At 28.6% G+C, this 21,034-nt stretch overlaps 1 protein-coding gene across 3 annotated transcripts in view; it reads right to left on the bottom strand.

The window, feature by feature from the left end:
• Window positions 1–21,034, bottom strand: part of LOC123294097 (homeobox protein homothorax) — a 530,011-nt gene that overhangs the window by 263,683 nt on the left and 245,294 nt on the right. For all 3 annotated transcript variants that reach the window (XM_044875178.1, XM_044875177.1, XM_044875179.1), the window contains exon 8: window positions 15,494–15,502. In XM_044875178.1, coding sequence (XP_044731113.1) covers window positions 15,494–15,502 — 9 coding nt within the window. The remainder of the gene's footprint in view (window positions 1–15,493; window positions 15,503–21,034) is intronic.

Here is a 21,034-nt window from a genome sequence, read left to right on the forward strand (position 1 = left end):
CTTAGTTATTCATAGGGCTAAAATTTCTGGAAATTTGATAGGCTATTATAGGTTTATAATTGTGTGCCAAGCATAAAATTAACGAATACTACACTGAGTTTTGTTGAATGTCCACAATTAAATAAAAATGGTTGTTCGAATGCACCTTGAAAATTGCACTTTTTAATATAGCAGACCACGGTCATCTCGTTCTTCCAAGTACTGGGCAAAATAATGATGGCATTTATTAATCAGTTTTTTCTCTCTGTTGGATATGGTGCTGTCTGTCAGTTCATAAATTTTTAAAATTTAGCTTTGTATTCTTGAGCAAATATCTCGAGAGCCATACTATGAAACGGATTGAATAGTTTGATTACCACTTTGAAATAAGATTATCATCTTGAATTTGGTTTCTTTCACCCAGTAGTACCTAGTATTATTGAGCATAGATTTTATGTAATACGTATAAAGACAGATGTTATGTATAAATCAGCCCTTTCAATAAAAGTAACAACTACTATTAAGAAATATAATTTTATTTTTATCGGATTGTAATAATCAATATTCCTGGTGTTATATGGAGTATGGAGAGAGGTTCAAACATACCATGCTTGTGTATAGGTATAAATAACACAATTTTAACACGTTCACAGTAGATTTGAAAAAAAAAAACTGACATCAAATTTCAGTTAATTCATATTGTTGTTTAATTGCCATGATTTTACAAAACAAGATATGTTTCTTTTTGCTTTATTTGTTTAAGTGCATCAAGTAAAACTTCCATTATGACTGCACGGTTGCTTGTTTTTAAACAAATTGCTTATTTTAATTTAAAGACTTTCTGGTTTTAGGGCTCTAATATTTTGATAAACCTAAATCTAAAAATATTAGAGTTTCGGATGGCTATTTTTAAATCTAAAAATAATATTTTATTAGAATTTTCTTGGAGCAAGTTCTAAAAGTTATTATTTCATGTCACACATATATAACTGATATTCCCATATAATACATACACTTGGCGCATAATTTGCGCTCTCACAGGAAAACAGTGATGTTTACGAAAAAATGTTTCAAACAAAAGTTGTTTCATTTTGTATAAGGAACATTTCACATTTTACATATAAACTTTTGTTCTATATCTAACGGTTTACAAGATGGGTTCTACGGACCCTAGACCTAATTGACCTTTGCTGCTCATTTACGAACTTGACCTCACTTTTTAGGTCCTAGGCACGCTAAAAATTCAGTTTGATATCTGTTTTCGTTTTTGGGTAATCGTGATGACAGACGGACAGACAGGCGACGGACAGACAGACGACAGACAGCCAGACAAACAGACAGCCAGACAAACAGACAGCCAGACAGACAACCAGAAATGGACTAATTAGGTGATTTTATGAACACCTATACCAAAATTTTGTACATAGAATCAATATTTTTAAGCGTTATAAACTTGGGACTAACCTTAGTATACCTTGCATATTACATATATGCATGGTATAAAATTGAATTCCTCTACTTTATTATGTTTCCTCAAAGAAGTTAGATCTATTTCAATAAAACACATGTTGAAATTTATGTAGTTTCTCATTCATACCTTCTGATTCTCCTCATAAATTCAGTCGACATTCGAGAAAACGATGGCAAATGTGCAAAAAAAACAACATTTTAACACATTATGATTAAATAAAACATGTAATAATTCAATTCACCGATATCGTTGGTCTGCGGTAGGTTTTATGTATAACAAAACTGTGAATTGTATAGTTAAATGTTGCTAGGAACTGCATATACACATATTCCACGCAATTGGAGGGAGAGTGAACATTTGTGAATTCATTTTTAGCTTAAAGTGCAACTATGTATATTATTTGTCTTTTGGACAAATTTTGACTGGTATATCGCTTCGGTTGTTGGTTTCTGGTTTCGATAACAATAATTATTATTATTGTTAATAATACAATAACATAATATACATTTATAAATATAAAGCCAGTGCGTATGAGGCCTTTAAGTGATAGACAAGGACTTTGACGTGAGTTGTAGCAACAAAATTGCATTTTTCCGAAATAATAAGCATATCTTTTAATTTCAATGTAGACTAAAATCGTTCCTACGCCAGCATGTCTGTTTGTCTTTATTTGTTGGCAATGTCTTTGTCATACACATTATAACATTAGCTCTACATCATGCATGGGCAAACGTGGCTTAGAGAAGCCACTCAGACTTCTGTAACTAACATACGAGTGAGACAGTGATACCCTAACCAGTGTTACCAATAATTCGAGTAAGGCAGAGAGACAACTTTTTTTTCTACCTATCTCATTACTATTAAAGATACTGAGATAGGTAGAAGAGTCGTGTACCCGTCTCGCTTCCTCCTCTATGAGCAATGCTGACTTTCATAAAGAGACACACAATAAACTTTATGGCACGCAATAAACTTATAACAATGGTGGCTTTGACTTAAAATAACTCACCCATGCCTGCTCTAAATTACAATAATTTATGAGACAAGAACATTGGCATCCGACAAAGACAAACAAACATGGTGACGTAAGAAATATTTTAGTCTATTCATTATTATTTGTTGGTTATTATTTTTAATTTTACTGTACATACGAGATAATTATTATTATTGTTATAACAATACAGCTATTGAAAATTTATAGACATTATTATGATTTGTACATGGTTACCATGGAAATTGACATCGGTTCTACTAAGGTTCTACTATTACTATACTATAAACATGTTTGTATAGCAACCATATTAAATCATATACCACATCCATGGATTGTAATAGCACTACATGGATCTCTAATTAATAGATTTGGAATGTATATTATTTTCGGATAATAGTGTCTGTCAAGGTTAAAGATTTCACATGACTTGAAAAATTGTATTTATGAGATGAAAATATTAAAACAAAAAATTAGTTTGATTTAATTCAACATTTGATTTTAATAACAGAGCTTCACATTTTATGTCGATGGAGCACTTATCTTGTAAGAAGGATATACCTATAGATTAATATATGCAATTCTAAAAATGATTGTGTGTATGATAAAGCACACTCTTTCACCATATAACTAGCACTTTAATTTTAGTATGCATGTTTGTGACCATACTATTATAACATTGGTTATAAACGGTTTTCATACATTGAATATGATTATTTGTTTATTTATATGTTTGTTTATTTAGTTTATTTACACATAAAAGTGTTTATTTTTATGGATGGATATTGGTTGTATTCAGATAAATATATAGGGTGTTCTAATAACTTGAGTACTAAAACTGCAAGTTGCTTAGAGTCAATATTTCGTGGTTGACCTGGTCTTACGAGGCTATCTATAAGTTATTTCATGCTTATTAAAGATAAGAGGTACATGTTTATTTTAAATTGGAATGTTGCTGCTCACATCAAAGTCAACACCTTTGGTAGGAAAATATTTTTTGGAAAAAAGAATATATTCAGAAGATATTGAAACTAAAATTCGTTGTGTTCTCCCATTAGAGAAGAAACTGATAGTGTTAGCATATTATTCGTAAAATTTCATTTCTAGTAGACTTTGCAACTTTCAAATGAATTTATTTGCGTTAAAAAAAAAGTTTATACAAAGAGTTGTAGGCTTTATTATAAAGAAAAATTTTCCAATTTAGTGTAGCGTCTATTTAGTAAATGTTGACTTTAAAATAACCTACGTCCGAATCATCCTCAGTACAGTTTTTTTAGCTATATTTTTTAACTAGTTTTTGTAAAATCAACTCTGTTTACGATTGACGGCTGCGTGTCAAGTTAATTGGAACATACTGTATAAATGGTTTGAGTTTTTGTAATAAATAAATCACCTAGTGTTTTGTTGTTGTTCTGGTCAATGAAATTTATGTAACGAATTTCATGTGACATTTCATACGAAAAATGAAATAACAAAAATACAAATCAAACCAGGATTCGAACACCAAATAAATTGTATTGTGTTTACCGCCTCTAATTGAATGAACGGCTAATATCATGTACAGGGAGATCCTGAAGTTGGTATAGAAATAATTAGCTGTTAATAAACCATTTTATTTCAGTATATTAACAATTATTCTATTGATGTTGACGCCGAGAAGTTATAAGAATTTGTATCAAAATTAATTTATTCAAATTAACTTGGGGCAAGTTTAAAATAATTAAAATTTGCTAAGAACAAAACCGGCTGATGATCGATATGTCACAAGTATCGGTACAAATGGATATGTACCACTATCGATATAGATTTTATATCTTTGAACCTTAACAGATGCTCGAGTTTATTCGGAAGATTAATTTTACGTACTACAAGACTTAATATAAAAAGTTTAAAGATATAATAAAATTAAAAGACATAATAAAGTTTATTTATATACTTTTTTGTCGAAACTCTAAGGGTGTCATCTAGTTTTCACCTTTTTCGATCACAAAATTTTTGGGAAAAAATCAGAAAACCGACATAAGTAAATATAGTTTTGTTGAGTTGAATTTAAGAATCATCTGTCAAATTTGTAAACTAGGATATATCTTACAATCAATGGCATCAACAGTGAACAGATTGATTAATTTGGTAGAAAAATGCATACTCTCTTATGTAGCAGATTTGAATCAACTAGAAATGTTTACCTATTTTTTTTTCTTTAAATTTAATGTATTTTGTACAAAAAATGATTGAGTGTATGGCCAACCTTAATAAGAATTATAGAATTAAATATAATAGCTAATTTATTTCGTTTCACATGCATTGAGTTTACGGTAGTAAAATCATTCGTTATGTTATATTAGTAACGGCCGTATAAAAGTGCAAACGAACCCTACATTACAATGCATATAGCACTCTCAACAATATTATCGCTTTTATTTTGACTCGATATGATTGTATATGTAAATATATTATATTTTTTGCATTTACTCTATGCATGTACAGTCAATGTCACAAAAAACTATTTCATTTTTTAAAAAAAATCCAGTACCTAACGTAGAAGCTGCGTTAAATATCGAATCTTTTTTAGAATCGAAAGTTTTGACGGTGGCCCCCTTCCATTGTTTATTAACCGATTTCACATTCATGAATTGAACTTTTCTTATCGGACTCAATTTGTGGCCTCTGGAAACTTTACAGACACATAAACATGTAGGAACATATATTAATATGTAAGAAAACTTTAAACGACAGTAACTTTTGGTGTATTTTGGGTATAAGATCGATGAAGTTATAAATATTTTTTGCAAAATTCCATCTTTAGTACGAAAGCACTATATCCATTTTCAGAGGAAAAATTAGTTTATATTAATATTTTTAATATGGGTGTAAGCAGTCTTAAAAAATCACTATTTTAGACTGTATTTTGTATTAAAAGTACTCGTTCTGAAACTTGAAAGCTATTTTCAGTTATAGAAAAAGCTGTTAATATTTCACGCTAATCCAAAATTTTGTTTCTATCATCATTGCTTCTTTTCTATTACCATTGAGAGTAAAAAGTGAAATTTATATAAATATTGTATCAGAAACTATGTCAGATATAATTCTGAGCGTTATAAATTATGTTATGTATATTTTCATGCTGAATATTCTTTGTTTTAATTAAAACAATGTAAAACAAATAATTATTTAAAAGTTGGACAAAAATAAATCAACCCATAAAAAATTAAATGATTATTAAACTTTAAAAATTTTGTAAAGAAAACCATAAATTCATAAAACATTTCAAAAAAAATTTATTTTCATTTATTTATTTAATGTTATTTTTGTTTATTAAATTTACTAGCTGAACATTCGTAAGCAATGTCGTAAGATCTAACCTTACGTCATCATTAGCACTTTCATGAAATATACCTTATTCTGCCCATAACCAGATAGTTAGGTTTGATAGTTCAAACTATATGAAACCAACTTTTCTGAAAAGTCATAAAAGAATTAATTAATGTAGTTTTATTACATTGATTTCCATTTTGATATAGTTCTGCCATATTTTGCTTATAAAATTTATAATTAACAGTTTATAAAAACTCATGTGACTGGAGTATTATTACAATGACATAATTTTATATTCTAGAAATTAATGAAACAATGCGCCCTAAACAAGTCATTTATATTTGCAATTTATTATGACTTCAAATTATGATCGGTGCTTCTATAAATATTCTATTTCCCGTTAAATCGCTGTTTTGAAGATAATGTTACAATTACAGAAGTTAAAATTGATGTGATATATTTTACATTCAATTATTCATTAAACAATAAAACTCAAATTTTCAGTTCAAAAATACTTACAGTTGTTACAATTTTATTTTGTACATGGTACGAACCCTTCAAAGAACCAAGTGTCTATTCGCACTTGGTAAATTTTTAATAAGAGTTTATAAAAGTTATTTCCACATAAAAATTAATTATAACATAGTAAATGTAATTTCTGAAATTCGAAAGTTTTCTATGGCTCATATAAGTTAAGGAATTCGTTTAATGGAATTTGTCGTAATATACTTATTATTGTGAGTAATTAATAGACTCTTTACTGTAAAAAATTTAATTAATACCTTTTTTGGAAATAGTGGGAACTTGATCAAATATTAACTTAGAGATTATGTGTAGTTACCAGTTTTTTCATGGCTTTTGACATTTGACATGTAAAGCACTCAAATTTTGTTTTGAAACAACAAAATTTTGTAAGAAACCCACAAATCTGGCCAAGAAAAACTAAAAAAATACAAATAAATGTATATATTTGTAAAATAATAAAACTTGAAATAATACAAATAAAATTGTAAGAAAAATTTATAAACATTTGGAAACAATCATTTCAGCAAATTATTTATATTATCGATCATAAATAATAAATTTGAAAGCATTGCAGACAGAAACATATTTGGTTTGTTAATGTTATTACATACAAAGAAACTTGTACAAAATAAAAAATATAAAAATATATAAAAAAAAAATCATAAACAAACAAAAATAATATTTATGTTTTGATAATCTAATAATTGTCCTCATATTTCAACCATGACCTAGACACAGTTGGCGCAGCATTGTTGGAGTATATATGATCAATGATGACGTCATAATATAACAACTAACATGTCATCAATCAGCTGATTGTTATATATATTATTTATACAGGGTGCTCCATTTACCTTTCTAGACTAAATATTCAAAAATCCAATTCTGCGGAAAGAATTAATTTTTCATAAAATATACTTTGTAGCTTAAAAAAATTACTTTTCCCAAGAAAAGATCGGAAGAAAAATCTTCATATTATTAAAACAGCAAATCTCCTTGCAGAAAAAGTTTCATTATATCTTATTTATAATTTGTACTATGAATTTAAGCAAAGAAAGGATTTGGAGTTTAATAATAATATCTTCAAATAGATTATTTCATTTTTATCAATGCATACCAATAATTTTTTGCAGTAAGTTTTTTTTCCTATTGGAACATTCTGTACGTTCAAAACATGTTGCTATACATGTTTGAGAATAAATTTTATTACACACAAAAAAACTATTAAAAATGATAAATATATATATATTTTTATATACTATGATTATAAAATAAAATATATTATAGAACAAACGGTCGTAAATTTATGTACACATTATATACACGGAATACAGAATGATCCATGTAAAACATTGTGCAGGAGGAAAATTAATCAAAATTTTAGGGCAAAATCTATGTGTTCAGTTAAGAAAATTTCCTAATATGATTTCCTGTTGATAAAAAATAAATAATTTCAAAAATTTCAAATACCATTAAGATTATCGGAAAAATAATCCGTTTAGAAAAGGACCCTGTACTATTCGATAGAAAAATGGTTTTCTGTGAAACAGTTTTCACAGGAAACACGCCAAAAGCTCCCACAGCAAGAAGTTTTTTATTTATGGACGGTCAAGGCTGCGCATTCAATTCAATACATATATGTATCTTAGATCGCCCGTAGCTCGAAAACAACTCCTTAAAAAACTGCGTAGTCGGCGAGCTTGTGATCAGAACGATCCCAAGGACATTTTGGGGCGGTTTAAAAAAGTTTCACAGAAAGGCATTTTCTCATCTAATCTTGTGGGTTTCTTTAAAATCATTTAGATCATGAAAATTGTTGACTGTATACAATTAATTCAGGTAATGAGTGAAATGATATGAAATTTCAATAGTTATTCTGAAACATCCTGTAAAATGTAACGTAATTGTATAAAATGGTGGTCGTATAATAATCATAATGAAGTAAAAAAAAAAAAATAAGCAACAAGCGCGTGCTATTTTTGAACTGACGATAATAATAATGATAATAATATTATTGCTCTGATGATGCTGTATAGTTTGACGATCATATGATCATGATATAAAACAGGGTAGGTAACCTAGTTGTCATAAAATTTCGCTTATCTGTAACTACAATGACAGTATTTTTATTATCTATATTATTATTATGTTGGTAACACAAACACATTTTATAGTACTGTTTGTTGCTATATTCGGCACTGTTCTTGAATATGTGGTTAATGTTTTTTATTACATATAATATTTTATTATAAATTTTTTATAAACAGTTTTTTCTACCTTTTCTACCTTATAAAGTTTTATAAACAGTTTTTTCTATCTTATTTAATTGAAAATCAACCTTGTTTTTCAAGATATTTTCTTTAGGAATAATACAAACTAGCTTGACCCATGTGGAATTCCGCAGTGCGGTATTCGTGGCCAAAACCAGAATTGAGAAATAATATATAAGTGAGTAATTTACGCTCTTTTTATTTATAGGCAATTTTATTATAGTTATAATATAAAAGTTACATAATGAACAATCTTAAAATTATTTCTCTGGCCTGGTTTTTTCTACGCGCTACATTATTAGACTGTGAGTCTATTTTTTGTTATTGGAAAGCACGATCAGCTTGAAGGTGAGGGGTAAATCATGGAATTTGATAAAAGAATACGGAAGATCTGGAGTGGAAAAAAAATCAGGCTAGAGAAATAATATATAAGACCAACCGCATGTATCTTCGATCAAAAACCAAGGCAGTTTGTTAGAAATTGTCTTACAGATTAAACTTACTATTGAAAAGATAAAGAAATGACTATTACATGCCTATTAAGTCACTTAGAATCAGCTTATCAAAGTGGAATGTGAAGGTTAATAAACCAAATAAAGGTTAAATTAATAATGATGTAGGTGGCTTTTGTTTAAAATCAAGTTTCTAAAAACTGAAAGCTAAACCAGATATTGTTATATTATTTTATAATAGTAGCGAACCAAGCAGACATTGCCCTCTCCGAACTGTATCTTGTTGCTCAAAGGTACAACGTTGGCCTGATTAGCCTAATTTTAAATCAATGAAAGGATCAATTTTTAATTTCAACATTCATAGTTCACCATTCTTTTAAGAAAAAACGAAAATTGTTTCTGGATACCTACTACCTTTATTATAACGAAAATGTTGAACCTATTTTATATGTCGAACTAAGAAGGATATTGAAGAAGATATAATCAAAAAATAATTTACCTAATAATAACTTTTTGGAGTAAATTATTGCATAGCTTATATATAAATCTATAAGAGCTTTTATTATTTGAGGATTTCAAAACGTATATATTATTAGATACAATGTTTGTATGTTATATTAGGATGTATGTATGCTACGTTCATGTTCGTAGCACAGTAGCAGCAAGCATTTGGGGGAAAAACTGCTATATAGTACTTACTACTTACTGTGTATAGAATATAGGGGTTGACATGCATTTTTATGTATATATTATACGCTTTCTACACTCGACAAGCAAAGCAAACATTGTTTTCGAGTAATATTTGGCTGCTGGAAGGGGTTAAAGGAAAAAGTTTGCCTTTTTAAAAAGAGGCTTAATTACAATTTTTGTCTAGTCACGTATTTATAGGTTAATAGCACCCAATTATCTTAGGTTAGGTTAGGTTATATTAGCTGTCCACGAAGGGCACACTTAGGCTGTAAAGCCCATTGGGATAATATATATGTGATTTATCACCTTTTCCACAAATAATTTCATTAATCAACTTCTCAATTATTTTCTAGCAGAGTGCCCCTTCTTCATGAATATACCATGCACTACACCTGTCCATCAGCACTATTAATTAAATTAATTTTTGTGTTGACGGTGGGAATAGGCATACCGTAAACAACATTGGTTACGCCTTAATCAACTGAGCTACTATGGTTGACAGTAAGGGGATCAGACAAAATTTTTAATTCCACACAGCACTCCAGGATCGAATATTAAGGACACGCTTAGTCTCCCAACAAAGAAAAAATAAAAAAATGAATTATTTTGAGAGTAACCATCAGTCGGTTTGGTTTTTTACATAAAAATGCATGTCGACTCCTGTTCTAATATGGTGAAGGCATAAAGATAGCAACACACGATAGATGGATAAGATTTGTCACCGCACCAAATAATATATATAAAATAATAAATTCTCTTGAGGATTTCAGTATAACGTCGGTATGGTGGAGTTACAGAAGAATACACTGGCTGTGTATACAGGCAACCGACAGATAAAACCATCTTTCTATATAGCTTTATGCTACTCTTTTAGTTGGTACTAAATACTATTTTCTTTTTGCGCGACGGTGTGATTTGCCACAAGTCAAAAATTGGTGATTATTTTTGCAAATAAGAGATAGGCCATATTTGGATTTGAAGTCAAAATATGGAAAAGGTCTTACCCATCCAATATCTTTTCATTTAAGTATCATATTTTTTAAGGGAGGTAAAAATATATTCGATCAAGCAAAAAGGAGTGGAAACATATAGTGACGAAGTCAAAAGATAGTCCAGGGTCTGTGAATAATTTGTAGTTCGTGCTTTTATCTACATAGTTTTGAAATATGCGTGCTTTTATCTACATAGTTTTGAAATAATAGGTTTCATTAAATAATATAGATAGCCTTACAAAGAACGTGACAATCAATGAAAACCCAATTCCCCCCTCAAGTGGCAGCTAGTTGTGTGGCTTGCCGATGGGAACCGAGGTATTTACATAAACAAAAATTAAATAATTTTGCCAATAGAAAAAATTGAAATAATTCATTATTCATGCTGTAATTAGAAAAGCATACATTTCTAATTACACATTAATACATTTTGGCTGATAATTAAAACGGCCGATTTTGGTTTCATATCATCAGACAAATGTATTTTAACACTGTTTGCTTGAGTTCGTTTCCAAGAGACTTATTATGTGAATACTTCGATATTATATAATTTTACCAAGGCCAAGTAGTAGTATTTATGTCAAATAAATTAGTTAACAACTATAATATATCACTGAGTACAACTAAAAACAACGGTAGTTATAGAGGTATTAGATTTGGTTTTCTAGTAAGGGAGGATAATATAAGTTTAGTTTTTGGTCCTTATTCATTCGTATGTATGGCAGTATCACATCACCCATTTTGATAGTGTATGTGGTCCGCGTATATACCCATCATTGACAAGAACCGACGACGCTATCACGTAATCTATTTGTAATACACGTTCACTCGTTGTCGCTAGAAATGAAAATATTTTCAACAGAGAAAATGTCTCTTACACTATCATTGAATATTTTCACATCTTACAACATATTTATATGGGTAGATTCACCTATATTAAATCTCTGTGGTAATGCTAGGACAAATAAAAAAATTCACATCTCGTACAGCTAATCGAAAGATTTTATTTCGAATTCTACGATTTGACCATTACATTCGAATTTAATGTATTTGATTTATTTAACAGTCATTTACAAAGATTTAAACCTTAAAATAATCTGGTTTGAGAATTAATGTAATATGAAATCAAATAGTTGTATTTACAGCAAAGCGAAGACTAAAATATTTCATTTCTTCTGTCTTCTTCTTGCTAAATAATCAAAATAAATTATTTCCTAGTGCTTCCGTATTTAAAACATTGTTATTTTTGAGGCCAGGGGTAAACAAATTTATAGTAGATTGTAAATTAAATCTAAAAGTTGCCGTAAAAATTGTATTTTCGTTATATTAGGCAATCCTTTTGCTATGCGACTACCGATAGATTAGAATTACGATAACTAAAACTGGATTTCAGCAAGCGTTGAATTAATAGACGAATATTAAGAAACCATAGTAATTTGTTAAATACTGTTGAAATATATATCTAATAAAAAATAGCCCAATCTTTTAATCTAATAATTCCAAAGAACATAGCTGTTTTTTTAAAAATTATGCGTTATTGTGATTGCCATAATGACTTCTTGGCGTTATAAGCGAATTTCCTAACAGCTTGAATAATGCTGATAAAGGGTCTGGTGAAGGCCAAGTTCTTTTTACCTTAAAGAAATGTATAACCTCTTGTTAAAATTTTGATAAATATTATGATTCGACATTAAAGGCCCTTTTATAGAAATTACTTAATACTCTAGGATATTTTCAGATCATGGTGCAAAAAAGACATTTTCTATGGTTAGTTTTAGTAATATGATTTAGCTTTCATCATTTTTGGAACTATGTTTCTTATCGTACATTATCGTTTAGATTTGTTTGCTGGTTGAAAGGTAAACCCAAGAAAAGTGCAACAAAAAAACGACACCAAAAACCGACATGAAGGTTTCCTAGGAAACTAAAACCTTTTAAATCGATTAAAATGTCAATTTGTATTTGTCAAAACTTTATGTTTTATTATTTTAAAAAATTGAGTTGTGAAAGTTACCAGAAGTTAAAGCTTACAGTGATAATTTAAAGTAAGTACAAAGAAACTTTTATGCTATGTCATAATAAATATCCTGACCAAACCAAACATAATGTTCGCACATATTGTGTTGACGTTTAAAGAATGTTTAAAGAATCAAACAAGTATTTTACTTCTAAAATTAATACCGTGAATTTTCAGAAAAATATCATGTAAATAACAAAAAGTTAGCACAACATTTATAATGTACCAAGGTACGAAAGGGGTATAATTCGTACCGGGGGTCCCCCAACATCTCTATTTCTTTTTTCTTCTACCATTGTTATATATTGAATGTCATGTTAGTGGTAACTTAACAAAAGTGTTGAAAAGTAGATACTTTGTTCATTTAACCAATAATGGAAGTTATCGATACATTTTACAATAAATTGTTTAATATTCGATACATGAAATGTAAAATAAAATCGAATTGAATATAAATTCCTTTAGTAACTAAACGCACAGAATTTCATCATCCTCTAAACATCATACACGTCATACTTAAAGAGACGGACGGACGATTTTGAACATTATATAAAAAGATTTTTACAATATTTTATAATGTTAAACACGAATCATATCGGTGTGAAAAAGGAATGTGCTAGAAACGCGATCAAATCCACACCAAGCAAATACATATAAGGTATTACACGTAATTTTATTTGATAAAATTTTGATGAATGGTCAGTTTTATGATTTCTATCTGACTGAACTGACAGAAAAAAAATTTGTAGAGCAGGAGCTGCGTTACCTAAGCAAATTCCCTCAGAAATTAAAAAAAAATAAAAAATATTTTTAAAATCGAATATTAAATTTTTAGTTATTCAAAAAATTTGTTTCAAAAACTAAGTATTTTGAAAAAATTTAAAATTTTGTACTTTGCGCAAACCAACCCTCTCCACCCCTTGTTTAATAGTCGATTTTTCTAATTAACAAACTTGACCTTTCTAATACAGAACCCATCTTGATACCAAATTTTAGTTGGACCTTAATGAAATTTTTTCGAAATTCTATCATCAGTACAAAAGCAATAACTCTATTTCCTTCTGAAATTCGCTAAGAAAATGGTAAATTTACACTTTTTGAATAAAATAAAAATTTGCAAAGTCAAAGTTTCTGATAAAAAGAAATGTTTTTTTCTCTGTTCTAATTATTTTTAGTATTCAATGGGGTAAGAAAATATTTCGAAGGGGAAAGTGTGGAAAATAGAAAAACACATATATTACAAATTGATATTTGTGTAATAAGTGGTTATAAAAATATTTTTGAATACAGATCACGTTTACTAGTGTATAGTAAAGTAACATGTAGGTACTAGTTATATTATAGGTCCATGTAAGATTTTCTATTATATAAAGATTATTATATGGTAGGTGACAGAATTCTTAAACATTTTCCCTATTTTTTTGTTTTCGTCAATATTCCCATCAGTATTTCATATACGTGCGATTTCATAACCTATACACATTTATAATCTATCTATCTTTGTCTATTCTTAGATATTCCCAATACACCTATACCTAGTGTTCTAGATATGTACTATTGGGTATTGCATTAAATATAACATTGAAAATTATTAGGGTATCTTGAAAAACCTCCATAAGTATGGTACGTTTTCCTTTAAGACATAAATTATCTACATATATCAATTATTCCAATTTTCTTTGTTGGAAAATGTACTGAGTGTGTGTGAACTATATTATGTTATGTAATAAAAGGGATGTTACCATGGGCTGATTAAAAGGGCACTGTTCTCTATAGTACTCTACTAGTTAAGGTCGTTAAATGCACATCAATTGTTGCAACACTGATTCACAGCAGGCTTACTACTTCATTTTTGGGAAAGCCACCAAGAGTTGAATTGCCGAAGCCTCTCTCAAATATATTTGATTGTATGAAATTTCGTCGCCGTTGCTTGTATCTGAACACAGCAACTCTTGACGTGAAAAGCAGTTCTGAAAATTTTGCGTTAATTTAATCAAACTATGAGAAATACCAACATTATTGTTCTGTATCGAAGCCATATTCACATTGTAAACGTTATCGATCCAAGCTATTTGTCTAACTATTTGATTGAATGACTGACTATTGTTCAGGCCTCTAGATGAACGACTCCGTTAAATAAAGGCTAGTTGGCTGTGACATACAAATCTTATACTAGAGCCTAGTGTAAAAGATAATTTTGGTATGCGATAATTCTTCCCCTTTTTCCTTTCCAGTATATTTCATACATCGGTTTCATTTTTCGCTTTACTTAACTCAAAGAAAATATACATAAATCATTTTTTGGTGACAATTTTTCACGTGTACAATTGACCGCACCGGGAAATTATCTACCCTAGGCTTCGACGGAATATAGTCAATTATTTTGTCATAGTTATAGTTTTCTGTTTTAAAATTTTAGATTACACGAGAGATGAGGTAAAATGGATTGCTCCACTAATAAGTTGTCATGACGAAAACCAAAGAGTGTTATTTGGTATTCGCAATCAATTTATTTTGGAATGTAAAGAAAATTAGAAAAAATTTACTGGCAAAAATAGCGGGTACAAATTATCATAAAATAATAAAAAGGAAAATTGAATTTAATTAACATAAAATTAAAAATATTAACTCACAAAACAAACTTAAAACTTAACCAGAATTACCTGAAATTTAACAATTTTGGAATTTTCAAATATTTTTTGAAATTAATTTTAGATTTTTGTTTATATTTAATATTGAGGAATAATTTTTTGTCGAATCCAATATTGTGCAGAATTTTGTATCCACTTACCCATTGCATCTGAAACAATAAAAAAAGAAAAATTAGTTTTAATTGTACATATAATATAATTCCATTTAAATTTAGAATGTATGAAGTTTGAAATATTAATGAATTATAATTTTTATTGGGAACTGGAATTTAAAAAGAAAATTAAATTAAAAAATATTGTAAGATATAAAGGATTATTTTACTTATTGGAGTCCGGCATAAACCAAAGGTTTAATTATTGTGATTTAAACTCGAAAAATGGAACTCTATCCTAGATTATTAATGTATTATTTTATGTTGAATTGACGCTAAATCGATAATAATTTCTTGTTGAAATATTAGTTATTTTATTGTTTTTTTTTTTTTTTAAATAAGATAAAGCAAATAAAATAAATAATTTATTAAAAATAAAATTGTAATATGAATAATTGCACATACTGTTTTGACATACTACAAGATAAAAGAATGCAATAATGCACATAGTTTTGCAGGAAAAATAACAGTAACAACAACAATAAAAAAATCAAACACCACAACATTAATAATACAGATTTTTTTATTACTTTATACATTTTTATACAGGATGTTCAATATGAAATACAGTCGAATCTTAATTAGCAAAAGTTCAAAGGTTCATCTTTTTTTCGCTTATGAAGTCTCGCTTACCCAGATTTAAGAGTGATTTTTTTCACTTACAGGCGGTTTAGGCAAAACGAATGCTCGTTTATAAAAATTAATTTTTGTTGCCTTCTAGTTGAGGCATAGTTATTGATATAAATACCGCGATACTCAAAATAAAATTTTTATCGTGGTATTTAAGTAAAAATTATATTGTTAGTTAGCTTCGCGATATTGAAGCATGCTTCATAAATAGCATACGTTAAATACGCTCGACGGCCGTCTTGTAGAGATGTAGAAAACTTGTCTCAATTATTCTGGTTCACGAGGGATGAGAAAAAAGAGGGAAAACGTTAATATTCTATCGAGGACAGTCCTGTTACTGTCATCTGCTGTTACTGATTGAAGAGACTGTATATGAATAAATGAGGATTCGTTAAGATCGAATAAGATGTCTAGCAACTTTGCCATTTGGAATCGGAAGGAACAGATTGATGCAATAACATATTTGACTAATCAACATAAAGTACAACGTTTGTAAAGGAACTGCTTAGCAGATGAATAGACAATAGAAGTTTCTTCAACGTTAAAAGCTGATTACTAGCCATTATTTTCATTATGCACTCTATATAATTTAAACACCATATTATCGCATGATAAATGGTATACTAAAATAATGCATTGACCATAATATGACTTTTGTACGACATAGAATGTATCTATGGAATAATATGAAGTAGTAACAAGAATCTACGAACAAGTAGCAGCTAGCTGTAAATGCCAAATAGAAAGAATAATTTTTTCCCTCCTGAAATCATTATTAATATTTATCGATTTTGAGCGTTATTGACGTTTATTTTCTCACGTTTTCCAGAAATTGTTTTCCCCTTAATATCGAAAAAGTCATGTTTTATCATTTTTCTCAAAAAAATTTGCGCCATCAGAAAATACCATTCAATTTCCTTCAAATGGCTCTTTTGAATTTTTACAAACTAAATTTTACGTTATTTTTTATTTTTGTTGCAAGTACATACATACTTTTGTGTCGTATACTGTTTTCCCAACAAGAACTTTACAATAAAACTTTAACCTAAATAATAAATTAAAAATATTTTACAATATTCTTGATAATTCCGTGCTCAGGCACCCTTAATATAAACAGTATTTACATTCTTTATATGAAGATTGTTATTACATACATAGGCAACAACCAATAATGTATAATCTTATAATACAGATAGAATACTACGCGCAATTTTTACACCTTTTGTATAAAAATTTACATTATTGCAAAAAAATTATTCAATAATTTAGCAGTAAAGTAAGGCAGACATGGCTGTATATATAATACCAGTTTGTGAACTTGGGCTGAGATTGATTACAGCACCTATAGCTTTTACCTGTTGCCTTATAAAAAATCCAAAACCCAAGTTGGCTATTTTTTCTATTTGACTGATGACAAAATATCGCTTTTAATTATTTGTAACGTGAATTATATTTATGTTACAGTTCATAAAAATGATATAATAACGTTAACGCGCCAGCGAGTTATATGACCAAGCCACTATTTTACCGATCTACAAGATAACCAGATAGACAAACCGACTGGATTTTATTATCTGTTTTCTTGATCATCGTAATCATTTCTGCAACAGTCATTTGTGTGTTTGTGTATTTTATACACTTTTATGCTTTATTTATGCTAGATTTTTTCAACGTCAACTTCAATTATATTGCACATGTTTAAAACGAAGATTAACTTTTATATTTATATTAACCCGTCAGCACTTGCGTCAACCGTTCGGTAACCAATGATCGCGATACATGAAAGATTTGCTCGCGTTTCCTGCACATGCGTCAAATATTTATAGCGCCAATTTTTGTTTAAAGCGCTGATGCGGACGATGGAAATTGATGGAAAGTTATATTTCAAGTTAAACGTGTTGAAAAAAGGAGTCACCGTTAAATTTTTTCACGCTTGTTTCATAAACTAGCCTATTATCTTGAAATTTCATTAATCGACAATTCCTGTTCATACAAAGTAACTTCTGCAAATACTTGGATTTGCCTGCAATACACATTTAAACAAAATAATGTAGCTTAAGACTATTTTTTAAAATTTTTAAATAAATTCCATTCGCACTGTGTGTGAGTTTTATTGTAGGCGTTTCCATAGTAACGATATACTTCTTTCATTATAGAATTGTATGGATGCATATATAATTGTATGGATTGCTTTATGACTTACATTGAAAATTTAATAATATTGTCTCACAAATTTAAATGAATAATTACGATAATTTACATTTGAAAAATAATATTTGTGCATTTTGATTTCTTACTTTCACAATTTTTAATGCATTAAGTTTAATTAATTCGTATTTTTCAATAATTTTAATTTGACATTTTCGATAACATTAACATGTAAAGAATTGCAAATTAGTCATAACAGCCTCCTTAATCGCCAAAATTTTTTACTGGAAGCGCTGGTATCGATTTTATTGTCCATACCATGGCTACGCACACAACGAATACAAAAAAGTACAAAACATTTTGAAAACACATAAATTTATCATAATAATCAAATATACTAAAAATATATACATTACTTTGTGACTACATACAAAATTCAGGTTTAATTTAATAATAAAATTTATACTTTTTTCCCCATTTTTTTTTTGTCATTTCAGTGTCACATTTCATTTAAATATATTTTTTTTGTCTGCATATCTATATAATTTTTTTTTTTTGGAAAAAAAATATATTTTTTGGTTTTTATATATACAAAAATACCTTTCTTTATACATATTATAAAATTTATATATATTTTTAATGTTTTGTATTTGTATGTGTGTATATCTATCTACCAGGTGATTTTATTACATTTATATGTGGTTCTTCCCGACTGTCAAGGAGTGGTTATGTTTTTCGCGCGTATCTTGTATGTATGTATATTTGTTTGTAAATTTCTTTTCTACGTCGTATCTTCCAAACGGCACCATAGATTTCTAGATTTAAGGTATCATTATATTTGTTACAAAAACCCAAGTGTTCTTTGATAGATGTTTGAACAAACATAGCTAAATGGTGAATTTGAAGAGCGAAATAGTAATACGGTATTTTAAAAAATAAACAAATTCTATCGAGTAGGGTATCAAAATTAATATATTTTATTTAATTAATTAATTTTTTTTAAATAATAGGGTTCTTAGCGCTGAGACACTTAAAAGTCTAAAATAAAATGAAAATAAAAAGGAGACTGCCTTAAATAAATTCTGCAAAATAAAGGAACAAGTCCAGCAGTATGCATGCAGGGCCCATTAAAATTTAAAACGACTCAAATTTTCTTATTAATGTGCCCCGACTGTTAAAGTCGCTATGTAATCTACTGAACTTGTTTCTTTATCTTCAGAATTTATTTAGCATAGTCAGATCTGTTACCACCATCCCTACTAAAACGATTCGAAGTTATATACAAGCCTCTAAAGTAAAGACCAATATATTGAATCAATTATTTATCGATAATACACAATCACATTGTACTAGTATATATGTTTTGCTTATGCCCTGTTGTTATATGTCTCCGTTTTTATTCATTCTCTTGTGTTATTTATATTTTGAAACTTGTTAATCCAGTTCGTTTGTATACAAGTGTGTAAGTAACGTAACAAAAACACAACAAGCAATGCTGCTTGCTATGCACTCTATCTCTTTCTCATATTCAACAATTTCCTTTTAATCATAATTATTATTAAATATTTAGTTAAATGTCTGAGATGTGATGCAGACCCACAAATTTGTATATTAAAAACCAGCGCGGATCTTTCAACGAAGAAAAAACCCTCCAAAATAAAAAAACTTATTCAATAAAGTTTCATATTTATCATTTCGTTTTTTGGATAAAATAATATACAACTTTGTTGTTGATAATTCTAACTAATGAGTCACACAAACACATTTATTAAGAATCTCTTTCACAGAGACTTTATTTTTCCTAGTGTTGCAAGCCGTTTACTTGGAATTTGTCAACTGGATTTGATGCCTTTGAGCAATTTGTTCATGTATATGTATATATATCTTTCATCCATTAGTCAGTTGTTGGGGCCACTAACATATATTGTTTATACAGAGGTTCATTCAATCAACTCACCAACTGATTGAATTTATTCAAGTTATTTTTTATCGCGTCTGATATATATGTAATTTTTTATATATAGAGTCCTGGTGATTAAGATTGCCAAAAAATATTAATTAACATTTTATGTATTAATTAAATTTATTCGTTTCTCATGAAATGTCAAACATTTATTATGATAAAAGTTATCTTTCCTGGCGCTAATTTTATTTCATTGCTACATATTCGACGAACTCAAGTGTCGTTGTGTGCGTAGTCATGGTAGGGACAGTAAAATCGATGCCAGCGCTTCCAGTGAAAAATTTTGGCGATAAAGGAGGCTATTATGACTAATTTGCAATTATTTACATGTTAATGTTATAGAAAATGTCAAATTAAAATTCTCTTAATTCCTATAAAATAATTCCTGTTTTTACAAAGTACAAAGTACCACAAAATACTGATAATTACAAAGCCTTCATCATATAAGCTTTGCTAACCGTTGAAAAAAGTTTATTGTCTAAATGTATGTTAACTACAGTTTTTTATTGTTCTCATTTAATTTTAACATAATTGCAGAAGCCGTATTTTAACAAAATTAGCCTAATAGTACTTGGACAATTAATTAAAAAACTTGTAAAACAAAATATCATTTTGTATAGGTAAGCAAATAGTAACACGAAATCGCACTTAGTTATGATAAATCCCTGAAGGGAATTTACTAATATATGCTTGTTTGTGTAAGTACCTACATATTACTAATTAACATATGTTTCAAATTACTGTTAAAAATTAATTAATTAACAATATGATATAAGAGCATTCAATTT

The sequence above is a fragment of the Chrysoperla carnea genome, chromosome 2 (genome assembly GCF_905475395.1).
Source record: "Chrysoperla carnea chromosome 2, inChrCarn1.1, whole genome shotgun sequence".
In the NCBI taxonomy this organism is placed as follows: domain Eukaryota; kingdom Metazoa; phylum Arthropoda; class Insecta; order Neuroptera; family Chrysopidae; genus Chrysoperla; species Chrysoperla carnea.